The sequence below is a fragment of the Spermophilus citellus genome, assembly GCF_964194105.1.
Source record: "Spermophilus citellus genome assembly, chromosome: 11".
Classification (NCBI taxonomy): Eukaryota; Metazoa; Chordata; class Mammalia; order Rodentia; family Sciuridae; genus Spermophilus; species Spermophilus citellus.
In genome coordinates this window covers 43,438,662-43,458,029 of record NC_138192.1, presented here as the reverse complement: position 1 = coordinate 43,458,029, position 19,368 = coordinate 43,438,662, and the positions used below count along the sequence as shown (strand labels likewise).

At 35.7% G+C, this 19,368-nt stretch overlaps 1 protein-coding gene across 1 annotated transcript in view; it reads right to left on the bottom strand.

The window, feature by feature from the left end:
* THSD7B (thrombospondin type 1 domain containing 7B) overlaps positions 1–19,368 on the bottom strand; it is a gene marked incomplete at its 3' end in the record, with an annotated part of 851,308 nt that overhangs the window by 244,832 nt on the left and 587,108 nt on the right. Inside the window, exons 13-14 of the mRNA XM_081262010.1 lie at positions 17,255–17,449; positions 10,670–10,933 (exon numbers count right to left, since the gene is read on the bottom strand). Coding sequence (XP_081118136.1) covers positions 10,670–10,933; positions 17,255–17,449 — 459 coding nt within the window. The remainder of the gene's footprint in view (positions 1–10,669; positions 10,934–17,254; positions 17,450–19,368) is intronic.

Sequence of the window (19,368 nt, the reverse complement as noted above, 5' to 3'; positions counted from 1 at the left end):
TTCTCAGAGGGGAGTCAATTTTAAGTTTTATAATTTAAAATTTTGTGTATATTTCAGCTTACATAGCTTATGTCATAGAATCACGAGGAAGCTATGCTTAGCTTTATGTTGATACATAATGAAAGAAATTTTATAATAACCTTGATTAGTAGATAACAGTAAAGCTATGTTAGAAATTAGTCCCTTAAAAATGAGTTCAAATGTTACTCAAGTAAAGGAAAAATAAAACTGCCTTGAATAGTGAAGTCTGTTCAACATATGAGCTCCTAGCCAAGTTAATTCCCTACCTCGTCTTCTCTATATATCCTACTCACACTTGTGATAGTCTGTGTTATTAAGCCACAATTCCCACTTCCTTCCTGCAAGACTCAGATTAACCAGGCACTGTGAAGCACACCTGTAATCCCAGCTACTCATAAGACTGAGGCAGAATAATCACATGTTCAAGGCCAGCCTCAGAAACTTAGTAAGACCTTGTATCAAAAATGAAATGTAAAGGGCTGGAGATATGGTTGAGCAATTACCTAGGATGCTTGAGGCCCTAGGTTCAATCCCTAGTACTGAAAAAAAGGAGAGAAAGAGACACTATTTTCATATTTCTCTTCAGATATAGTCCACATTTAAATTAAGTATCAAATCTATTTTTTATCATAAAAAATTTCCCAGAAAATACTTTGAGTCCAAATCCCTAGTGCCAATAATTTAGATAAGTGTGAACATACGTGTGTGTGCATGTGTGTGTATATTTTTGCCCTTGTCACCTTGCTTTTGGTGTCATATCCAAAAAATTAAAAAAAGACAAATTTCACAGAGATTTTTCCCCTTTGTTTTCTTTTAGAAGTTTTATGTTTCAATCTGTGAGGTGAACAGAGAGCCTACATCCTGGGAGCAAATTTTTACCCCTCACACATCAGAGAGATCATAAAGAATTCAAAAATCTAAGCACACACACACACACACACACACACACAAAAAAAACCCAAATAACCCAATCAACAAATGGGCCAAGGACCTAAACAGACACTTCTCAGAAGAGAACATAAAATCAATCAACAAATATATAAAAAAAAAAAGCTCATCATCTCTAGCAATCAGAGAAATGCAAGTCAAAACCACTCTAAGATATCATCTCACTCCAGTCAGAATGGCAGCTATCATGAGGACAAACAACAATAAGTGTTGGTGAGGATGTGGGGGAAAAGGCACACATACATTGCTGGTGGGATTGCAAATTGGTGCAGCCAATATGAAAAGCAGTATAGAGATTCCTTGGAAATCTAGGAATGGAACCACCATTTGACCTAGCTATCCGTCTCCTCGGACTATATCCAAAGGACTTAAAAACAGCACAGTACAGGGACACTGCCACATCAGTGTTTATAGCAGCACAATTCACAATAGCTCAACTGTGGAGCCAACCTACATTCCCTTCAGTGGATGAATGGATAAAAAAAATGTGCCATATATATACAATGAAATAAAATCATGGCATTTGCAGGTAAATGGATGGCGTTGGAGAAGATAATGCTAAGTGAAGTTGGCCAATCCCCAAAAAACAAATGCCAAATGTTTTCCTCTGATATAAGTAGGCTAACTCATAGTGGGGTAGGGAGGGGGAGCATGAGAGGAATAGATGAAGTCTAGATAGTGAAGAGAGGAGGGAGGGAAAGGGAGGAGGCAGGGGATTAGCAAGGATGGTGGAATGTGATAGACATCATTATCCAAAGTATATGTATGAAGACACGAATTGGGTGTCAACCTACTTTATATACAAACAGAGATATGAAAAATTGTGGTATATATGTATAATAAGAATTTTAATGCAAATATATACAAAGACATGAAAAACTGTGCTCTATATGTGTAATAAGAATTGTAATGCATTCTGCTGTCATGTATTTAAAAAATAAAATCAATTAAATAAAAAAAAGTTTTATATTTCAGATCCAATGGTCAAATCTTTAATCTACTATGAGTTTATTTCTGTGTATGATGTAAAATAAGAATTCACTCTTGTTCTGCATGTGGATATCTGGTTTACCCAACACTCCAACACTATTTACTGAAGAGACCTTTTTTTCTTTCTTTCTTTTTTTTTTTAATCCACTGTATATTCTTGGCACCTTTGTGGAAGATTAGAACAGTATATATGTGTAGATTTATTTCTGAGCTTTCCATTTTGGTACAAAGGTTGATATATCTGTTTTTAGGCTGATACCCTACTGGTTTGATTACTTTTGTTATGAAAAATGTTACTGGAATTTTGATAGCAGTTGCATCAAATCTGTAAACCACTTTGGGTAGTACGGGCACTTTGACAAAGTTGGTTCTTCTAATCCTTGAACGTAGGATATCCTTTCATTTACTGTGTTATCTTCAATTTCTTTCATTAATGTTTTATAGATTCAATTGTAAAGATCTCTTACTTAACTTTAAAATTTATTACTATTAATTTAAATTAACTTTAAAATTTATTACTAATTATCTGTTGCTGTAAACAGATTGTTTCCTTAATTCAGTTTTTTTTTTGTATGTAGGTAACAACTGTTGTTTTTTTTTTTTTTAGGTGGGGGGGGGTATCTGGGATTGAACCCAGAGGTTTTTAACCACTGAGGCACATCCCCAGCCCTTTTTTTTAATATTTTATTTAGAGGTTGGGGTCTGACTGAGATGCTTAGAGCCTCATTAAGTTGCTAAAGCTGGCTTTGAACTTGCAATGCTCCTGCCTCAGCCTCCCAAGCCCCTGGGATTACAGGTGTGTGCCACTGTGCCTGGAAACAATGATTTTTTTTGTGGGGGGGGAGATAATTTTTTAATATTTATTTTTTAGTTTTCGGTGGACACAACATCTTTATTTTATTTTTATGTGGTGCTGAGGATCAAACCCAGCGCCCTGTCCATGCCAGACAAGTGCGATACCGCTTGAGCCACATCCCCAGCCCCACAATGATTTTTATATGTTGATTTTTCACCACTGAGTATCATCATAGCTGTGGGCTTGTATAATGCCCTTTATTGTATTGAGTTCATTCTTTCCATAGTTAATATTTTTAGAGTTTATGTCATGAAGGATGTTGAGTTTTGTCAAATTCTTTTTCTGTCTCTTGAGATCGTCATGATTTTTATCTTCATTCTGTTAATGTGGTGTCTCACACTGATTAATTTGTGTATACTGAAACATCCTTGCATCACAGGGATACATCCCACTGGATCATGGTATATGATCATTTCAAGGTGCTATTAAAATTGGTCTGTTAGTATTTTGTTGAGGATTTATGAATCTATGTTCATCAGAAATATTGACCTATAATTTTCTTTTCTTGTAGTGTACATTTCTGTATTGGTGTCAGAATAATGCTGGTCTCCATTTCCATCCAGTCTTCATAGGATCCCTTGGAACACATAACTTTTTAATTTTGATGAAGTCTAATTTATGTTTTCATTTTTTGTCAATGCTTTTGGTGTAGTGTCAAAATACTCTGCCTAGCCCAAACCAAAATATAGTGTTGACAAGCCTGGTGGCACATACTTGTACTCGAGAGACCAAAGCAGGAGGATTGCAAGTTCAAGGCCAGCTTGGGCAATTTAGTGACACCTTGTCTCAAGAATAAAAGAAAATGGACTGCAGATGTAGCTTAATGGTAGAGCACTTGCCTAAAATATTCAAGGCCTTGGGCTCAATTCCTAGTACTATAAAAAAAAAAAAAAAAAGAAAAAAGAAAGAAAAAGCTAGTGCTTAGCTTAGCAGACACTTTGCCTGTGTTTGAAATGGTAGAGTGATGAATAGCCACAATACCTCCTTCTAGAGTACACAGTCCTCTGTGGAGGAATGAGCTATCAATCTATCAATAAGGCTGGTAAGAAGGAAAGCTCTGAGATTAGAGATCTGTATTTTGTGGAAAAGAATAAAGCACATATGACTAGCTCTTAGTAGGTTTTAGTGGTTGGGGAAAAGCTGCCTGGTAAGATCACCTATGGTTTTTCAGAGAGGGTAACTAACAATTCTAATGGAAATCCAAAAAGAATATTAGGAATCCATTAGAAATTAGATTGTGGGTGGAGATGATTAAATTCACAGTATGGGGAAATTGACTGTTATGTATTAAGATATGCAACAACTAGAGACTGCTGGAGTTCAATGGAGGCAGATGAACAATGAGACTTCAGGGGTTCAAAAGAGTAAAGTCTTGCTCATGGGTCTGGATAATGAGTTGCTAGTGTTGCTACTGAGAGTTTAAAATCTATGAGACTGATAAACATTATTTGCCTTTTGGAAAGGTTCCTTTTACAGGAATGGGAGAAAGGGTAGCAGGAAGAAATGCTGATGAGGACAGTAGGTGTGTGATTGACTGATTGATTGATTTTACCAAAATGCATAACAAGAACAACAGGAGGAAAATTTTATTTGGAGCTCATGGTTTCAGAGATCTCAGTCCATGGATGTCTGACTTCAAAGGCCCAGAAGAAAGCTGTTCCCCTCATGGCAGGATCAGAAAGCAGAGGGTGGGAGGAAGAGCTGACAGAGAAGGTGAACCCTTCCAGGGCACACCCCAGTGACTTACTCCTCTAGCCCTGCACCACCTGCCCACAACCACCACCAAGTCAGTCCATTCAAACTAGGATAGACTGATCAAGTTGCAGTTCTCAGAATTCAATGACTTCACCTTGACTATTATTGAATGTGCAGAAACACATGTGAGGGAGACACCTCACATCCAAACCATAATAACAGTCAGCCACTGTAGAAAATCTACACAAATCTAAGAGTAACTGTGACTGTTCCTTGGGAATTGTCTTTGACAGGATTACTTCCATTTCCCCTCCCTTTGCCCTTCCACAAGACTCCCCCCTCCAATCCTTTTGCAAGGACTATGTCCCTTTTATGTGGAATTCTTAATTATAAAAAGAAGCTCCACTGAATATCATTACCTAATATAATATAGTATTATTACCTAATGTTAGGTATTGATAATAATACCCAACATGACTTAGGATGTTAATTGCTAAATAATCTTTCTTTAGATTTATAGAACTGAGACTATCTGGTGACCATCAGATAACAATAAAATATGTAAGGCCCCTCTTTTTTCTTTTAGTCTTGTACATCAACTAAGATAAAGCATGTAAATTGCTGTGAGACTTAACTTGTGGAAAAGTGATAATGTCTGTCTGAAAAGAAAGAAAAGAACTAGCTCCAGGAGGTAGTTCTCCAGGAAGGCTGCTCCAGGTAGCTCCAGGAAGGCTGCTCAGCATGCAGCCTTCCTGCCCTGCTCCTCCTTCCTCTCTCCTGAAGACTTAACAGCCCCCTCCCTCTTCCAAGGTGCCAGCCTTTGAACAAACCTGATTTTTTCCCTACCAACTCTCATTTCCCAAATATTGGCTTTGGAGCAATAAGCAGCCTGAACTTTAGTTCAGTAAAAAGGAACACCCTGAAGGCAAGCAAGGGGGATGGAGAAAAATGGAAAAGAAAAGCACCCCTAAAGTAGCAATATTATATAAATTTTACTTAAAAATCATATTAAAATCATGTTAAAACAAACAAAAAAACAATAAAAGGCAAAATATCAATGTGAAAAATGTTCTTCATCTTTCAAATTGTTGTTTTCTTGACCCAGGCATGATTATTCCTACTTGAGTGGTGATTTGAAGAGATTTTCAGCATCTTAGAAAACATAAAAGTATATAGAATTTAGTAAACAGGTCATTTAGCAAAGTCATTGATGACTAAAACATTTCTCTTTCTGCAAGAGAGGGTGATTTCTAGTCATCTGGTCACAGCTGGATGATTGATTGATGAGGAGAGCTCCCAATAGTTTAAAAAGTTTGTCTCTTCTTTGGTGTCCACAAATCTTTGCCAAAGTACTTTATAAAATAATCTCTTAATCACCTATCTCAAGAAACATGGAATTTGCAGTCCCTGAACATGTTTTCCCTGTGTAGCCCAACCCAAATAAATCTGTTCTTATGTAGCTATAAATGAAATAGTTCAATTATACAAAATTAACACACAGATGATACAAACTTACTAATGTTTTAATATTTCCCATTTCCCATGGATTGCAAATATGTAACCTATATTAAATCATGAAGAGATTTTCCCCTGATTTTTATTTGTTTTCTAGTACTGGTGATTGAACTCAGATCCTCAAACATGCTATTCAAACACTCTCCACTATACCCAAATAAGAGATTCTTCAATGATGATGAGGGTGATGATTTTGATGTCTACTATCCACACCACCTTATGTATGACATTAAATTAATTAAATTATAATAAAGTTAAGCAGCAAATGATAAGTTATTTCTGGTTGAAATATTTATGAGTATAATTATTTACCTATCAAAGCCAATCATAATTTATCTGGAATTTGGTATAATACAAATTACATTTCATTTACTATTTGATGAACTAAAGTTTATTCACAGAGTTAACACTGGGTTTTTGGAGTATGGGTTTTCCTGTATTCATCCATTTTAAAAAAGATATATTATTTATCCACTTGTAGCAATGCAATTTATTTCCTTTAATCCCACACCATATAAAAAGGGCAAAACAGAACCAGATTTTCTGTACTGTTTGTCTAACCACATATTGCTTGACTGACTTCTCTATAGATCTGCTTTTCTTATACACAGCTATTCTACCAAAAAAGAATTTTAACACTCACAATCACACACAAGCACATATATATACACTTAAAAAGTTTTATATAGTCATATGTATTGAGTAGTCACTGTGTCTAAAATAGTCCTTTTATTCATTCAGCCAACACCTGCTGAGGGCCTTTGAGAAACAAGACACTATGTCAGGTAGTAGGGATGGAAAAATAAACACGGTTCTGTCCTGAACCCCAATGAGCTCCAAATTTAGTAAGAGAAATAGACATATATAGAGAGAATTTCTAAAAAATAAAGCTAAATATAGTCCTAATGAGAAGCAAAAGAGAAGAAGAGGCAATGCTTCCTGAAATAGAAAGCACCTGATCTTACCCACATATGAGGATCTTGAGAAAGAAGTGGCATGTCAGCTCAACTATGCACCCTTGGGAGCTCCTAAAATCCCACTAAGGAGTAGGTATGAAAAGTGGAGACAGATGAAGATGGCAAACAGGCCAGTGACATGGTCCCATTTGCATTTTAGTATGATGATTGTTGGCTATTGGCAGGATAGATATTAGGTGACTGAGTCAAGACAGAAAAATATATCATTTACTACCAATAGATACCAATAATAGCAAGAGAAAAGGAAAAGCTTGAGAGAGAGTTAAGAGGTAAAAAAATATTAAGAACTAATAATTCAGTCCTGCATTTACTATCATGCATTATCACTGTTTATTACTGATAATGAATAATTAAAAAATAAGTACAGAATATGTCAGTAAATACCAAGAAATAGAATAAAGACTGGTAAGGGGAAAATGAAGAGATGAGCTAAAACATGGATGAAAGGAGAGAGACAAGAATGTAGTGAATTGGGGCATATGGTGCTGTGTGTCTTACTCTTTGGCAAAACTCTGCAGTAAGAAACATAATTGGAAGTAACTCACCTCAAGTACCTTATTGTAGGCACCTGCTATTTTGCTGCCCCAACGAGGTAGTCCCCAGCCAACAAAAAGGTGGGAAATATGCCATGCACTTTGTCATCAGTCAGTGGTGTGGTTCATTAGCTATCCACAGTAGATGACAGAAATAGATACAAACTTCACTTTCAAGGTTTTTTTTTTTCTAAATAAAGTGAAATTTTAATATTTGTCCCCACAGTGATTTTCTTAAGGATAAACAGACTTGGCTATAATTACCTGGATTTCAATTATCTGTATGATTATAATGGATGGATGATTCAGAATTTTGAGGTTCTGTTCCATAGCCAAATGTGCCAGATGGAATGTGTAAGACACCTGAGAGTGAGGAATAACTGTCCTCCTGGGGAAGTTTGCCTGATATCATCCTGGGGAATCCCATGGATGTCTTCCAAATGCAAATGGAAGACAAAGTCCATGTAAGACAAGGCAAAGCATGTACAATTCAACTGAAAGAATCAGACTAGGGTCACTACTCTGTGCCTCAGTTTGTCTAAGATGAACATATAATTCTTAATACACAATATTTAACTGATAGAAATACCATGTATTAGTTACCATTAAAATTTTCTTTCATTGATCAATAGGAATGTGTCACATCCCCACAGGTGAGACAACAATGTTTTCATTCACGCTTTTAGAAAATCCATTTTTGAAAAGATATGCTATAAAAGCATCTTGACACAAATACCACAAAAGTTATGACTCTAAAGTAAATTTTGATTAAAGAACTATTTTCATTTGGTGAAAATCTTTTAGAATTCTCTAATAGATTTTTCTATTGTACTGCAAATTGGTTGATTATAACTATCTCTTCTTCCCTGAAGATATTTTCATTTATAACCTGAAATTTTTTTCAAAATTAAGACACACACATTCAAATCCATGGAAAATTAGAAACAAATAAAAGATGACTTATAAAAAGGTGATTTGCATTTGGAATAATCTTGTCAATTTATCAATTTCTATCTTTAGACCATATCTTCAAGCCAGTTCTCCAAATCTTGATTGCCACCATGGTATTCTAACCTACCACAATGCCTTACCCTAACTGCAGGAATCTCCCAATGACTTCCTTGTCATTCTCCAGAAAGTAGTTAAAAGTGATTTTTTTAAAAATATACTTTTAGTCATAGAGGGATGGAAGCAATACCTTTATTTATTTATTTACTTACTTACTTATTTGTTTTTATGTAGTGCTTAGGATCAAACTCAGTGCCTCACACATGCTAGGCAAGAGCTCTACCACTGAGCCACAACCCCAACCCTACAAGTGATCTTTTAAAAACATAAATGGGATTACATCACCCACTCCACTTCCCAGCTGACAACTGTACTTGAATTAGAATGTAACTCCTTGGTTTGACTCAGATTCTTCCTAGATCTTAAACCTCACTTCTCTGTTCATTATTTATAGTCACAGGATTCTGTTTTTGTCTGTTTTTTTTTTTTAAAACCAAAGCATCCTTTTTGCCTTTTGTGTTATAGTTATCCCTCTAACTGAAATGACCTTAACTTATTATGTATTTTTTCCCATGGCTACCTCCTCCTCACCCTTTACATCTCAGATTTATGTCATTTAAGTAAGGATTTCCCTAAAGTTTATCTAAAGACTTTTTTTTATTCAATATCATCATAACTCATAAAACCTTAAGATTTTTTTATATATTTGTTTTATTTCAACCCCTCACTATTCAATAAGTTCCACAGGTCCCTAATTTATAATTCTAAGACTGTGAAACCCAAGTTACAGAGATCAGGTTCATAGCAGGTATTTGGCATATAGGTTCTGATCAGATGAATGAATAAACATACCAATATGCACATAAAAGCTAAAAAACAGAGTAAAGTCACCAGCTTTGATTTCCTTAAAATGAGTGTATTTCCTGTTTATGAGGTGTTCAATGTTTCTGAAAGTCAAATCACTTACAAAAATTCTGTAGACTAACCAGGGCAGTAGAAATAGGGCAACAATGACACTAATTTAAAGAATCACTAAACCTTAAATTGCATTCATATAATAATATGGGTATGTCTTTTTATGAAAATTTTTGTTGGTGCATTATACTTATACATAATGGTGAAATTTGTGGCTACATACATGTACATGCACACAATATAACAATTTAGTTTGGCTAATATCATTCTGATATGGGTATGGCTTAAACAAAGATGAACGAGTACACTGGCTATAAAGAAGAACTACCATTTGTCTTACTGGGACATTAGAACTGAACTCCGTTTGCCATTTTTAGTACTATCGAGAAAGCATTTTAGGACTAAGACCGTCATAGCTAAGACCAAAGTTATATATTTGTCTACATAATTTCCCACTACAACACAAATGATCTCTTTCCTCTTTAGAATTTCTAACTTATTTAATCTTAAAAGTAAAAGGTAATAATAAAAAGAAAAATGGAGCAGGACATTCATCAGCAACATGTTAGTTATGAGTCTCAGCCTCCTCTACCACCTCTCACCCTTTCCCTACTTAACTTTCATTCCCTCTCCATTCACAGATATATTTCAAATTCCCTTGAGGAATCTTTAAAAAGAGGCAGCTTTCTGATTTATAGCTCACATTTTCCTAGAATGCCTCATCTCATTTCCATCATTTTGTACTATTCACTTGGGTGTATTTATACCTTGTATTGTGAAAGAGTTAAAATAAACTTTTCACATTGATATTTTATCAACTATATCAGAAGAAATCCAAGGTCTAATGCCTTCCATGTAGCAGGTCAGAGCCCCACCCCCAACCCAAATACCATAAAATATATTCATTTGTCCTGAGTTTTGTTTTTTTCTGGGTAAAGTAGAACAACTGTGCTTACCCTTAGTGAACCAGTGGCCAAGAGACCAAGGTGAAGCACAGAGTGAAGAGTCAAACATCCCAAATCATCATGGTGCAATCACTGAGATATGGGTGCATGCATTTCATATGTGTGTATTTCATGAGTGGAAGTGTGCTACTGACAAAGAAGAATGAAAAACAATGGAAAGACAGAGCTACAAATTCTAGACCTTGGACAAACCTCCTGAGCTGTGTGACATTGTTCTCATCTGTTACTCCTCATCCATCTCCTTACCAGAGCTGCTGCAGTACGAGGGGTCAACAGGCCTTCCATTTTTATCAGAGCAGGCGATTGCTCGAAAGCGCATGCCTTCTCCACACTCTTTGCTCTCTCCATGTATCCGCAGTCCTCGCTGGGGCTCCCTTTTATCTTCTGGAAGAATGCAATCTGACCAGTTTCCATAAGGTTGGGATATAAATACATCACAAGGACAGAGCTCTGCTTCCACTAGAGGGTACAGGTGAGCATCCTGGCACTTCTCCTTCTTTCTGCTTTTCCCTGTTCCAACAAGAGACATTGATGCATTAATTTCATATAAGCTGTTTTGTTAAGAGTCACTCTTATTTTTGCATTTACAAGTCTCAGAATATTAAACCTCAATTCTGATAGATTTTCTTTTTCTTTTGACTTGAAAATACATCCTAGGACAAGGGAGAAACTCCAAGGGCAACTGGAAAACTCAAGTTAATTTGAAGATAAAAATAATTTCTTGTGGGAATACAGTACAAAATGCTTAGGTGTTTTACACAGCGACTCAAGGACTAGAAAAATTTCTTATTAATTTATTTAATATTGTACTCTCTGTATTCTATTTATAATAAAAAATTGATTAACCTTATGTGTATTCTCCTAGAAAATAATGGTTGCTCTGAAACAAACAATTTCAAGTACTAAATCTCTTTTTTTTTCTTTTCTTACAAGTAAGTTTTTAAAACTGGATCTTAAAATGAGCGTAGGGATCATTTCAGCTATGATGGACCAAACTGAGCTCATTTTGGCTCCTGCTATCATATAGCTTAATGTTGACACAAACAATAAATTTAAATAAATGGTCAAAAGATGTTGGATAATCTGAATAAAAGCTATAACGTCCATCCTGAGAGATCCATTTAACTAAAGTATTCTAGAATATGAGTTTACCTTACCAGTTGACTTTGATGGACCTTTGAGATATTACCCTGAATTTGAATAATGATAATACAGTATTTTTTCCTCAGCTATGAATACTTGATAATCATGTTAAATGGATTCTGATTCAAGCTGTAACTTGATTCAACTATGTTGCCAACACACTTCCTCTAGATTACTAAAAATTTTCCATAATTCTATACTTTGTTTTCTCACTAATGAGCCATTAGCTAGAGTCATCCTGGGTTATATGGAAAAAAAATGTAAGCAGTTTTATTGGTCAGTTCCCAATCTCTATATGTTTTATAAATGCCTGCTACAAGTTGATGCATGAGCTACTTCCTTACAGTCAGATGGTTTGCATCACACACAATTCTGTAGGTGTTAGCTGGATAATGGATTCTATGGTCTGCCATGATGCTTATGTTCATATGAAAAAAAAAATCCTGTCAGACCTGAAGTTCATCAGGTAATAGCTTAATTCATCACTCTGTCCCTTTGAGTTGATGTATCCAGTTGCCTCTATCATTAGGAACATTTAGAATAAGCTTGAGAAGTATAGTACAGCCATGAGAAATTACTGGTTGAGAGAGATATCAGTCAGTAGTGATTAGTTCCTTGCTATCAGCAAGTAGCATGCCCGAGTCTATACTCTTCACAAACTTCCATACAGTACTTCTCTCAAACTCCCAGTCTCCATGTCTTCAATTTCCACTCTCTTCTTCTTCCACTTAACCTTATATTCTGAATCTGCCATTGCCTTAAAACTACTCTTTCCAAAGTAATGAACAAAAGTGCCACAGGAAACAATTCCTTATCTTTCAGACTTGATCAATGAAAATTCAGCATTGACTTTGACTATACTTTAAAAATGGCCTTCCAAAGTTTCATCATAATATACTTTTAGCCTTACCCCAAATCCTCACCATCTCTCTAGCTACATTTTTTATTGATTTATTTTTTTTGTCTGATAACTTTTCTCTTTGTGTATCTCTCTTAACTGATGAAGTTCCTCAAGGGACCAGCTAGGGTCTCTTCTCTTCTGAGCCTACAACTTTATGCTAACTAAAGAGATTTAATTAGCATCTATATCTCTTAAGTTCCAAATTAATATCTTCCTCACAGGTTTCTTTCATAAGCTTTCAAGGACCAATTTAATGTTATGTGACAAAATCTACCACTCTTCATTTTCATTTCACACCACAATCTTTTCCTTTCCTTCTGCATTTCCCAGGATGACTAAGTAGAAACAGAAATGCCACACTATTATTCTGTTGCAATCCTTACATATAATTAATGATTTAAAAGTTACTATGTTTTGAATGATTAAGGATCTCTTAAATTTGGTTGATTGGTTTTTACACCAACCAATACCACCCATATTAGTCCTTTCCAAATCTCTAGCTGAAATTACTATAGCAACTTTATCCAAGAACCTGTTGCCACTATACCTGGCTCTCTTTCTTCTCACCACACTGCACTCAGAGCCAGCTTTCAGTGATATAAATCTGCACACATCACTTGTCTACTAAAATCTCTTCAGTAACTTTCTATAGTTCATAGAATGAAGTCCGGACTCCTTACCATGGTTTTCAAGGCCCCAGCTTACATAGGCCATTAGTATCTCCCTCCCACCTGCAGTAAACCACTCTGTCACTGGCACGTTACAATGTAGCAATATTGAATATCTTTTAGTTCTGAGAAATTGCTCTTTTGGCTTGTGGCATTTACATGTTTTACTCCTGAAATGCCCACAGGTTCTACCCTCCCTTTTTAGCCTACTTGTCCTTCAGATACCAACTAATAAATTACTCCTTTCAGAAAGCCACCCCTGCTGGGCATGGTGGTTCCTGCTTGTAGTCTTAGCAATTTGGAAGGCTGAGGCAGGGGAACCACAATTTTGAGGCCAGCTTGGGCAACTTAGCAAGATTCAATCTTTTTTTTTTTTTTTTTTTTTTTTTTTGAGAGAGAGAGAGAGAGAGAGAGAGAGAGAGTTTTTAATATTTATTTTTTAGTTTTCAGCGGACACAACATCTTTGTATGTGGTGCCGAGGATTGAACCTGAGCCGCATGCATGCCAGAAGAGCACGCTACTGCTTGAGCCACATCCCCAGCCCAAGACTCAATCTTAACAAAGACAGTAGCAAGGGCTGAGGATGTAGCTCAGTGATAGAGCACCCTTAGATCCCATTCCTAGTCCCCCTCCCCAATCAACCAGAAAGTCATCCTTGAACAAGCTCCACATATCAGGATTGAGGAACTTCTTTGCCTCTATACTTTCATAAGTTTGTGGTAGACAGAACAATGGCTGTCCAAGGATGTCTACACTCTAATCCCTGTAACCCTGAATTCAGAAAATCAGACTTTCTGGATGTGACTAAGATTATAGACCATGAGTTACAAGATTATTCTGAACTATTTGGGTAAATTCAATCTTACCCATGAATCATTAAAATCAGAAGACTCTTCCTGGATGAGAAGGTGGTCACAGGGAATATGACTATGAAAGAGTAATCAGAGAGGTAGTAATACTAGGTTTGAAGATGGAGGAATGGGACCATGAGCCAAGGAATTTGGTCTCTCTCTAAACTTAAAAGGACAGGAAATATACTCCAGAAAGGAATGGCTTTAAAAAGGACAGGAAATATACCTCCAGAAAGGAATGGCTCCTAGCCACAATCTTTTCTTAGTACACATCAGACTTCAAACTATAGAAGTATAAAATAATTAATTATAAATCTGTGTTGTTTTAGGTCTGCAATTCTGCAGTAATTTGTTATAGTAATGACAGGAGATGAATGAAGTTCCCAATATAAAAGCTGACATAGCAGATATTACACTGTGGTAATTATGTATAATAAAAAGCTTGCCATATCTCCAAGTAAGTCTATATGTTCTGTCAAGTTGGGTTCTTTCCGCTCTCTTCCCTCATTGTATTGCCAAAGCCTAGCATGCATGACTGATCAACAGAAAGTATTCATTGAGTAATTGAGAATACAAGAAGTTTTAGGGCGAAGAAAGAGAAAATGGAGGAGGAGGAGGAGAAGGAGGGAGGGAGGGAGGGGGATAGAGGGAGAGAGCAAGAGAGCGGGATGGAGGAAGAAGAGAAGGGGATAGAAACAGAAAAATGTTCATTTACAAGGCAAATGGAAGAAATATTCAGCCAGAACAAATATTCAGTACACATTGATGCTGTCTTTATATTTGTGATACAATAAACCCAAATTATCAGTCATCCTTTGATAACATTAAATCAAAGTCAGCATTGACTTTTGCATTCAGAACCAACTAGTACTAAAAGATCAATTCCTAGTACAAATCTAAAGACTTTTTCCACTTAAGTTACAGTATGTGTTAGTTATCTAGATATTGTAAATATCTACTCATTTGCTAAAAAATATTTTCCAGCAAGTGTGCCTAGGTGTTTTATACATATGTGTGTGTGTGTGTGTGTGTGTGTGTGTATATATATATATATATATATATATATATATATATATATCCATACGTTTATAATAGCATGTATATGTTTGTGTATATAAACACACATGAGCACTTACATACACATATCTGGATAAATTTTTATCCAATGAACTCTTTCAGCATTGTATAAACTGCTTTACTTACCAGTCTAAAGTCTGTGGGAATCCAGTTTGAAAACACCCAGATAATGAATTAAGGTCTCATATTAAAAATGTAAATAAGAAAAGAGAGATGCTAGATGGTCCAATATTCAAGGGTGTGGCCTATATTTGGGTCCATATGCTTCTTTATATGTGGCTATGTTAAACAGAGAAAAATTATGATGTGGTGTTCAAGTTTGAGTCCCTGGCTTCTATTGTCTTTCATGGAAGAGATTGGTTTATTACTGCAATTCTGCAAATTTTGTTATAGCAATGACAGGAGATGATAATAATAATAAGTAACCACCAAGTTACCTAGAGATACCAAAGTGGAAACATTAATTTCAAAATAATAAAAATGTCTTGTAATCTATAAAACTTTTAATTCACCACTGGGTTTTTATGTTTTTTCAACATTGACACTAAACGACTCATTTGACTTTTTTTTTTTAATGACTAATGCATTTCGTGAAACTAATGAGTTGTTGTCACCTAGACATGAAGACACAAAAATATCAATTAGCCACCTAAGTGAATAGCAGTTAACTTAGGAAAGGAATTCTAAATAGTCTTTTAGTGTGAGTAATCCTTGGGTTAGAGTTTGCAGAAAAATGTATAACTGTTCTTCAATATTTACTTTTATAAAAAGTCTACTTAAATAAAAATCAAATTCATTAATGTCTTAACAATTCATAAAAAACTGTGCTGGTTGTAAAATGGATAAATATTCAAGGATTTTTAGCATTTTTCATCCTCATTTTGCAGGTGCCAAATATCATTAGCAAACCTTCAAGAGAAAGAAAAAAAAAACAGCCACTAATTAAAAACTTTGTTCCCTCTACAGTAAATATTGTCTCATCTCAGAGACACAAACTTGTTAGGAAAAAGGCTTCTGAACCATTCTATATGTACATGAAAACCAAGTGTAAAGAAGTTGGTCTCTGAACTTCAGATTATTCTCTTCACCCACATACTGTCCTATTTTATTGTTTTTGCATAAGAGATTTATTTTATCTTGGTATTACAGGCAACCTTGCATCAAGTTATATGTGCACAGTTTTGTGGAAGTTAGAGCACGAAGTACAGTATATCTTATTTGATGTTTCTATCATAATTATACTTTCACCTCCATTTAGGAAAGCACACACACATCTAGTTTGTATGCATAAATCCTGTGAAAGGCTCTAATCAATTACATAAATTCATTGTAATAAATTAAATTATAAATGTGATCAGGTAAGCAATGCATTCAAACAAAGGGGTCTTGAAACCAAGAGAATTAGCACATGAACTGCTCATGAGAACAAATGGTCACCCTATACTTAATGCTCCAATATCAACGCCACGATTATTCTCTCAATGATCATTCCTGTGTTTTTCTGTTGGTTCTCCAGTCCCTGGGTTAAATTTTCTGCATATACAAATAGAATTCAGTTAAGAAAAGTTCTAGCATATGATCCATATAAATGGTAAAACACTACTACATCAGTTATTTGTATACTGCTGGCAAAAACAGACTTCAAACAAAGTACTAGTTGCTCTAATTTCCATTGCACTTTTGTAGATATGCACAGACTGAAAAACAATGATATATCACAAAAACAGAATCTAGATGTGGAATTTGTTTTTTACCTTACAGTACTAAAATTTTAAAGGGTCAATTTGCTTGCAAGATAATGGCAAAAGGAAATAATGTAGGTCAGATCTGCCTTTGATGTTTTTTCCAAATCAGTGACTGCTCTTACGATCATTGAGAACCTGGCATGATGAAGCACCGGAAACTTTCCCATTAGTTACCCAAAAGAAGTAAGCAGATAAAGTGCCCTTTCAGACTACAAAGACTATGAAACTACATAGAAAAGAACTTGATTGTCCTGCAGTGGATCACACCTTTCATTCATTTCACAAATGCTCACTGGGTCCATGTTATATGTTAGTTATATAAGATTTTGAGGGTATACCCTGGGGGATGAGGGAAAAAGGAGATACCAGACACAAATTTATTCTACATGGTAGATTCAGAGAAGCACTGTGTGTCTGAAGTTGAGGAGTGAAAGTTATGCCCTACCTGTGAGCTGTCGCCGCCTGCTTTGGGTGGCTTCACAATTCCTGGAGCAGGGTGTGAACTTGGACCAGGTGGTGAAGGTGCAGTCCTCTCTACATGGGACGGTACATTCCTGCACAAGGGGTGGCATGCCGTGTGTCTGCTTGAGGCATTCCATTATTTCTTCAGACTGGTTATCATCAGAGATGCATGAGACAGCTAAAAACAGAAAAGAAGAGTAGGAATTCTTTTGTTATTATTTTGATTTTTCAGTCGACTTCTGGTTCTCTGACAAAACAGAATTCTCCAATGTTTGAAAATTCGCTCTTCGCTACGATTGCACACAGTGTTCATAGCTAACCTTATTGCTCCCTGGAAATTAAATTTTTATTGTTGCCATGGAAATATCGGAGTATTTAACTGGTTTCATTATTAATCTAAACTCTGCTTTGACAACAACCAAAATAACTTGGAAGTAATTTATTATACTTCCTGCTCATGACCATCTGATCTTTAGAAATGATGTAACTCCAGAAAAGGGAATCTGGAAAGGAGATAAGATGAGGACAATAAAGGACAAAACCGGTTTTAAAAGACTGTGTAAAGTCCTCCTAGGCTTGATTTTTATTGTTTCTTTGTTTAGATGGCATTATGGAAGTAGTCCTATTTTCATGTCACAGTATTTTTTTTTAAAAAATTGCTGACTATAAATAAACTTTTTTTCTCATTAATATTTAAGGATCAGTTAAAATTTTAAATGACTTTATTCAAGCACAGCCATAATCTATCCAGATGTTCCCATTAGTTATAGGTGACTTCTCAAAGTTTCTCTCATCTACCTTTTCAACTAGCATGTCTCTAGTCATAAAAAAATAATAATAACTTTGAGCAGAAAATTTATAAAATATCACTTAAGTTTTTCATTATTTGGAACAACGCCATTTATTTTATTTGATTATGAGTGCAAGATACTTTGGTGCAACTTTTATTTATGCTGATTAGTTAGATATATCTTTATATTCTCCAGATCAGCATTTTTGAGACTGGGCATTATTAAATATTGCCCATTTTGGAAGGGGGTGCCTGAGCCTGTCTTGTATTTGGTAAGACATGTAGCAGCATCCTTGCCTCTATCCATTAGATGCCAGAAGCATACATGCCCTCTAAATTGTGACAGCCAAAATGTCTACAGACATTAACAAATGTCATTGGGGATGTGGAGAAGGTGAGGGGGAGGGTCAGTCTGGTTTAGAAAACTACTATCCTAAACTGTTTTCTAACATGGCTGTATTTTGAATACACAGACTCCATGGCAACACTTCATATCTCTCTATCAACCTTTCTGAGCAGGAAGTCTGGAAATATCTTTGTCTTGAATTGTTCTTTGTGGTTCCAAATCTAGCCTGTACTGAAAGCCCATTAATGGTCAATGGTTTGGATCTAGAAATGTTCCCTGAAAAGCTCATGTTTTAGGCTTCAAAGCAATGTTCAAAGGCAAAAAGACTGGATTATGAGAGTTGTGACCTCATTTGTGGATTAATCCATTCAATGAATTAATAATTTGAATGGGCTACTGGGCGGTAACTTTAGGCAAGCAGGGCATGTCTGGAGGAAATAGGTCACTGTGGGCCTGGCTTTGGGGACTATAACATGTTGCTGGCTTCTGCACCCTCTCTGTTTCCCAGCTGCTAAGAGCTGAGCACCTTTCTTTGGCCATGGCCTTCTGCCTAACCTGAGACCCAGAGCAATGGAGTCAGCTGACCATGGAATGAGATATTGGAAACTATGAGCCCCAAATAAACTTTTCCTTTTCCAAGCTGTTCTTGTCAAGTAATGTGCTCACAGCAATGAAAAGCTGATTAAAACAGTGCCATTAGACAAGGCGTGCATTAATGGATATATGCCGAGTTCATCATCCTAAAGAAATCATAGTTTAGGAAAACTTTTATTGCAGCTCCTTAAAATACACGATGTGATAAGGAACAAAGAGACTTCCACAAAAGACCAATGTCATTAACAACTCTTACGTAAACACCTCCATTACACAACAAGTGTACATAGAGCTCCTTTCAGTTGTCCATTCTTATATTCTGAATTTCTTTTTCTATTCTCAGCACAACAAGTCCATCTGAATTCCA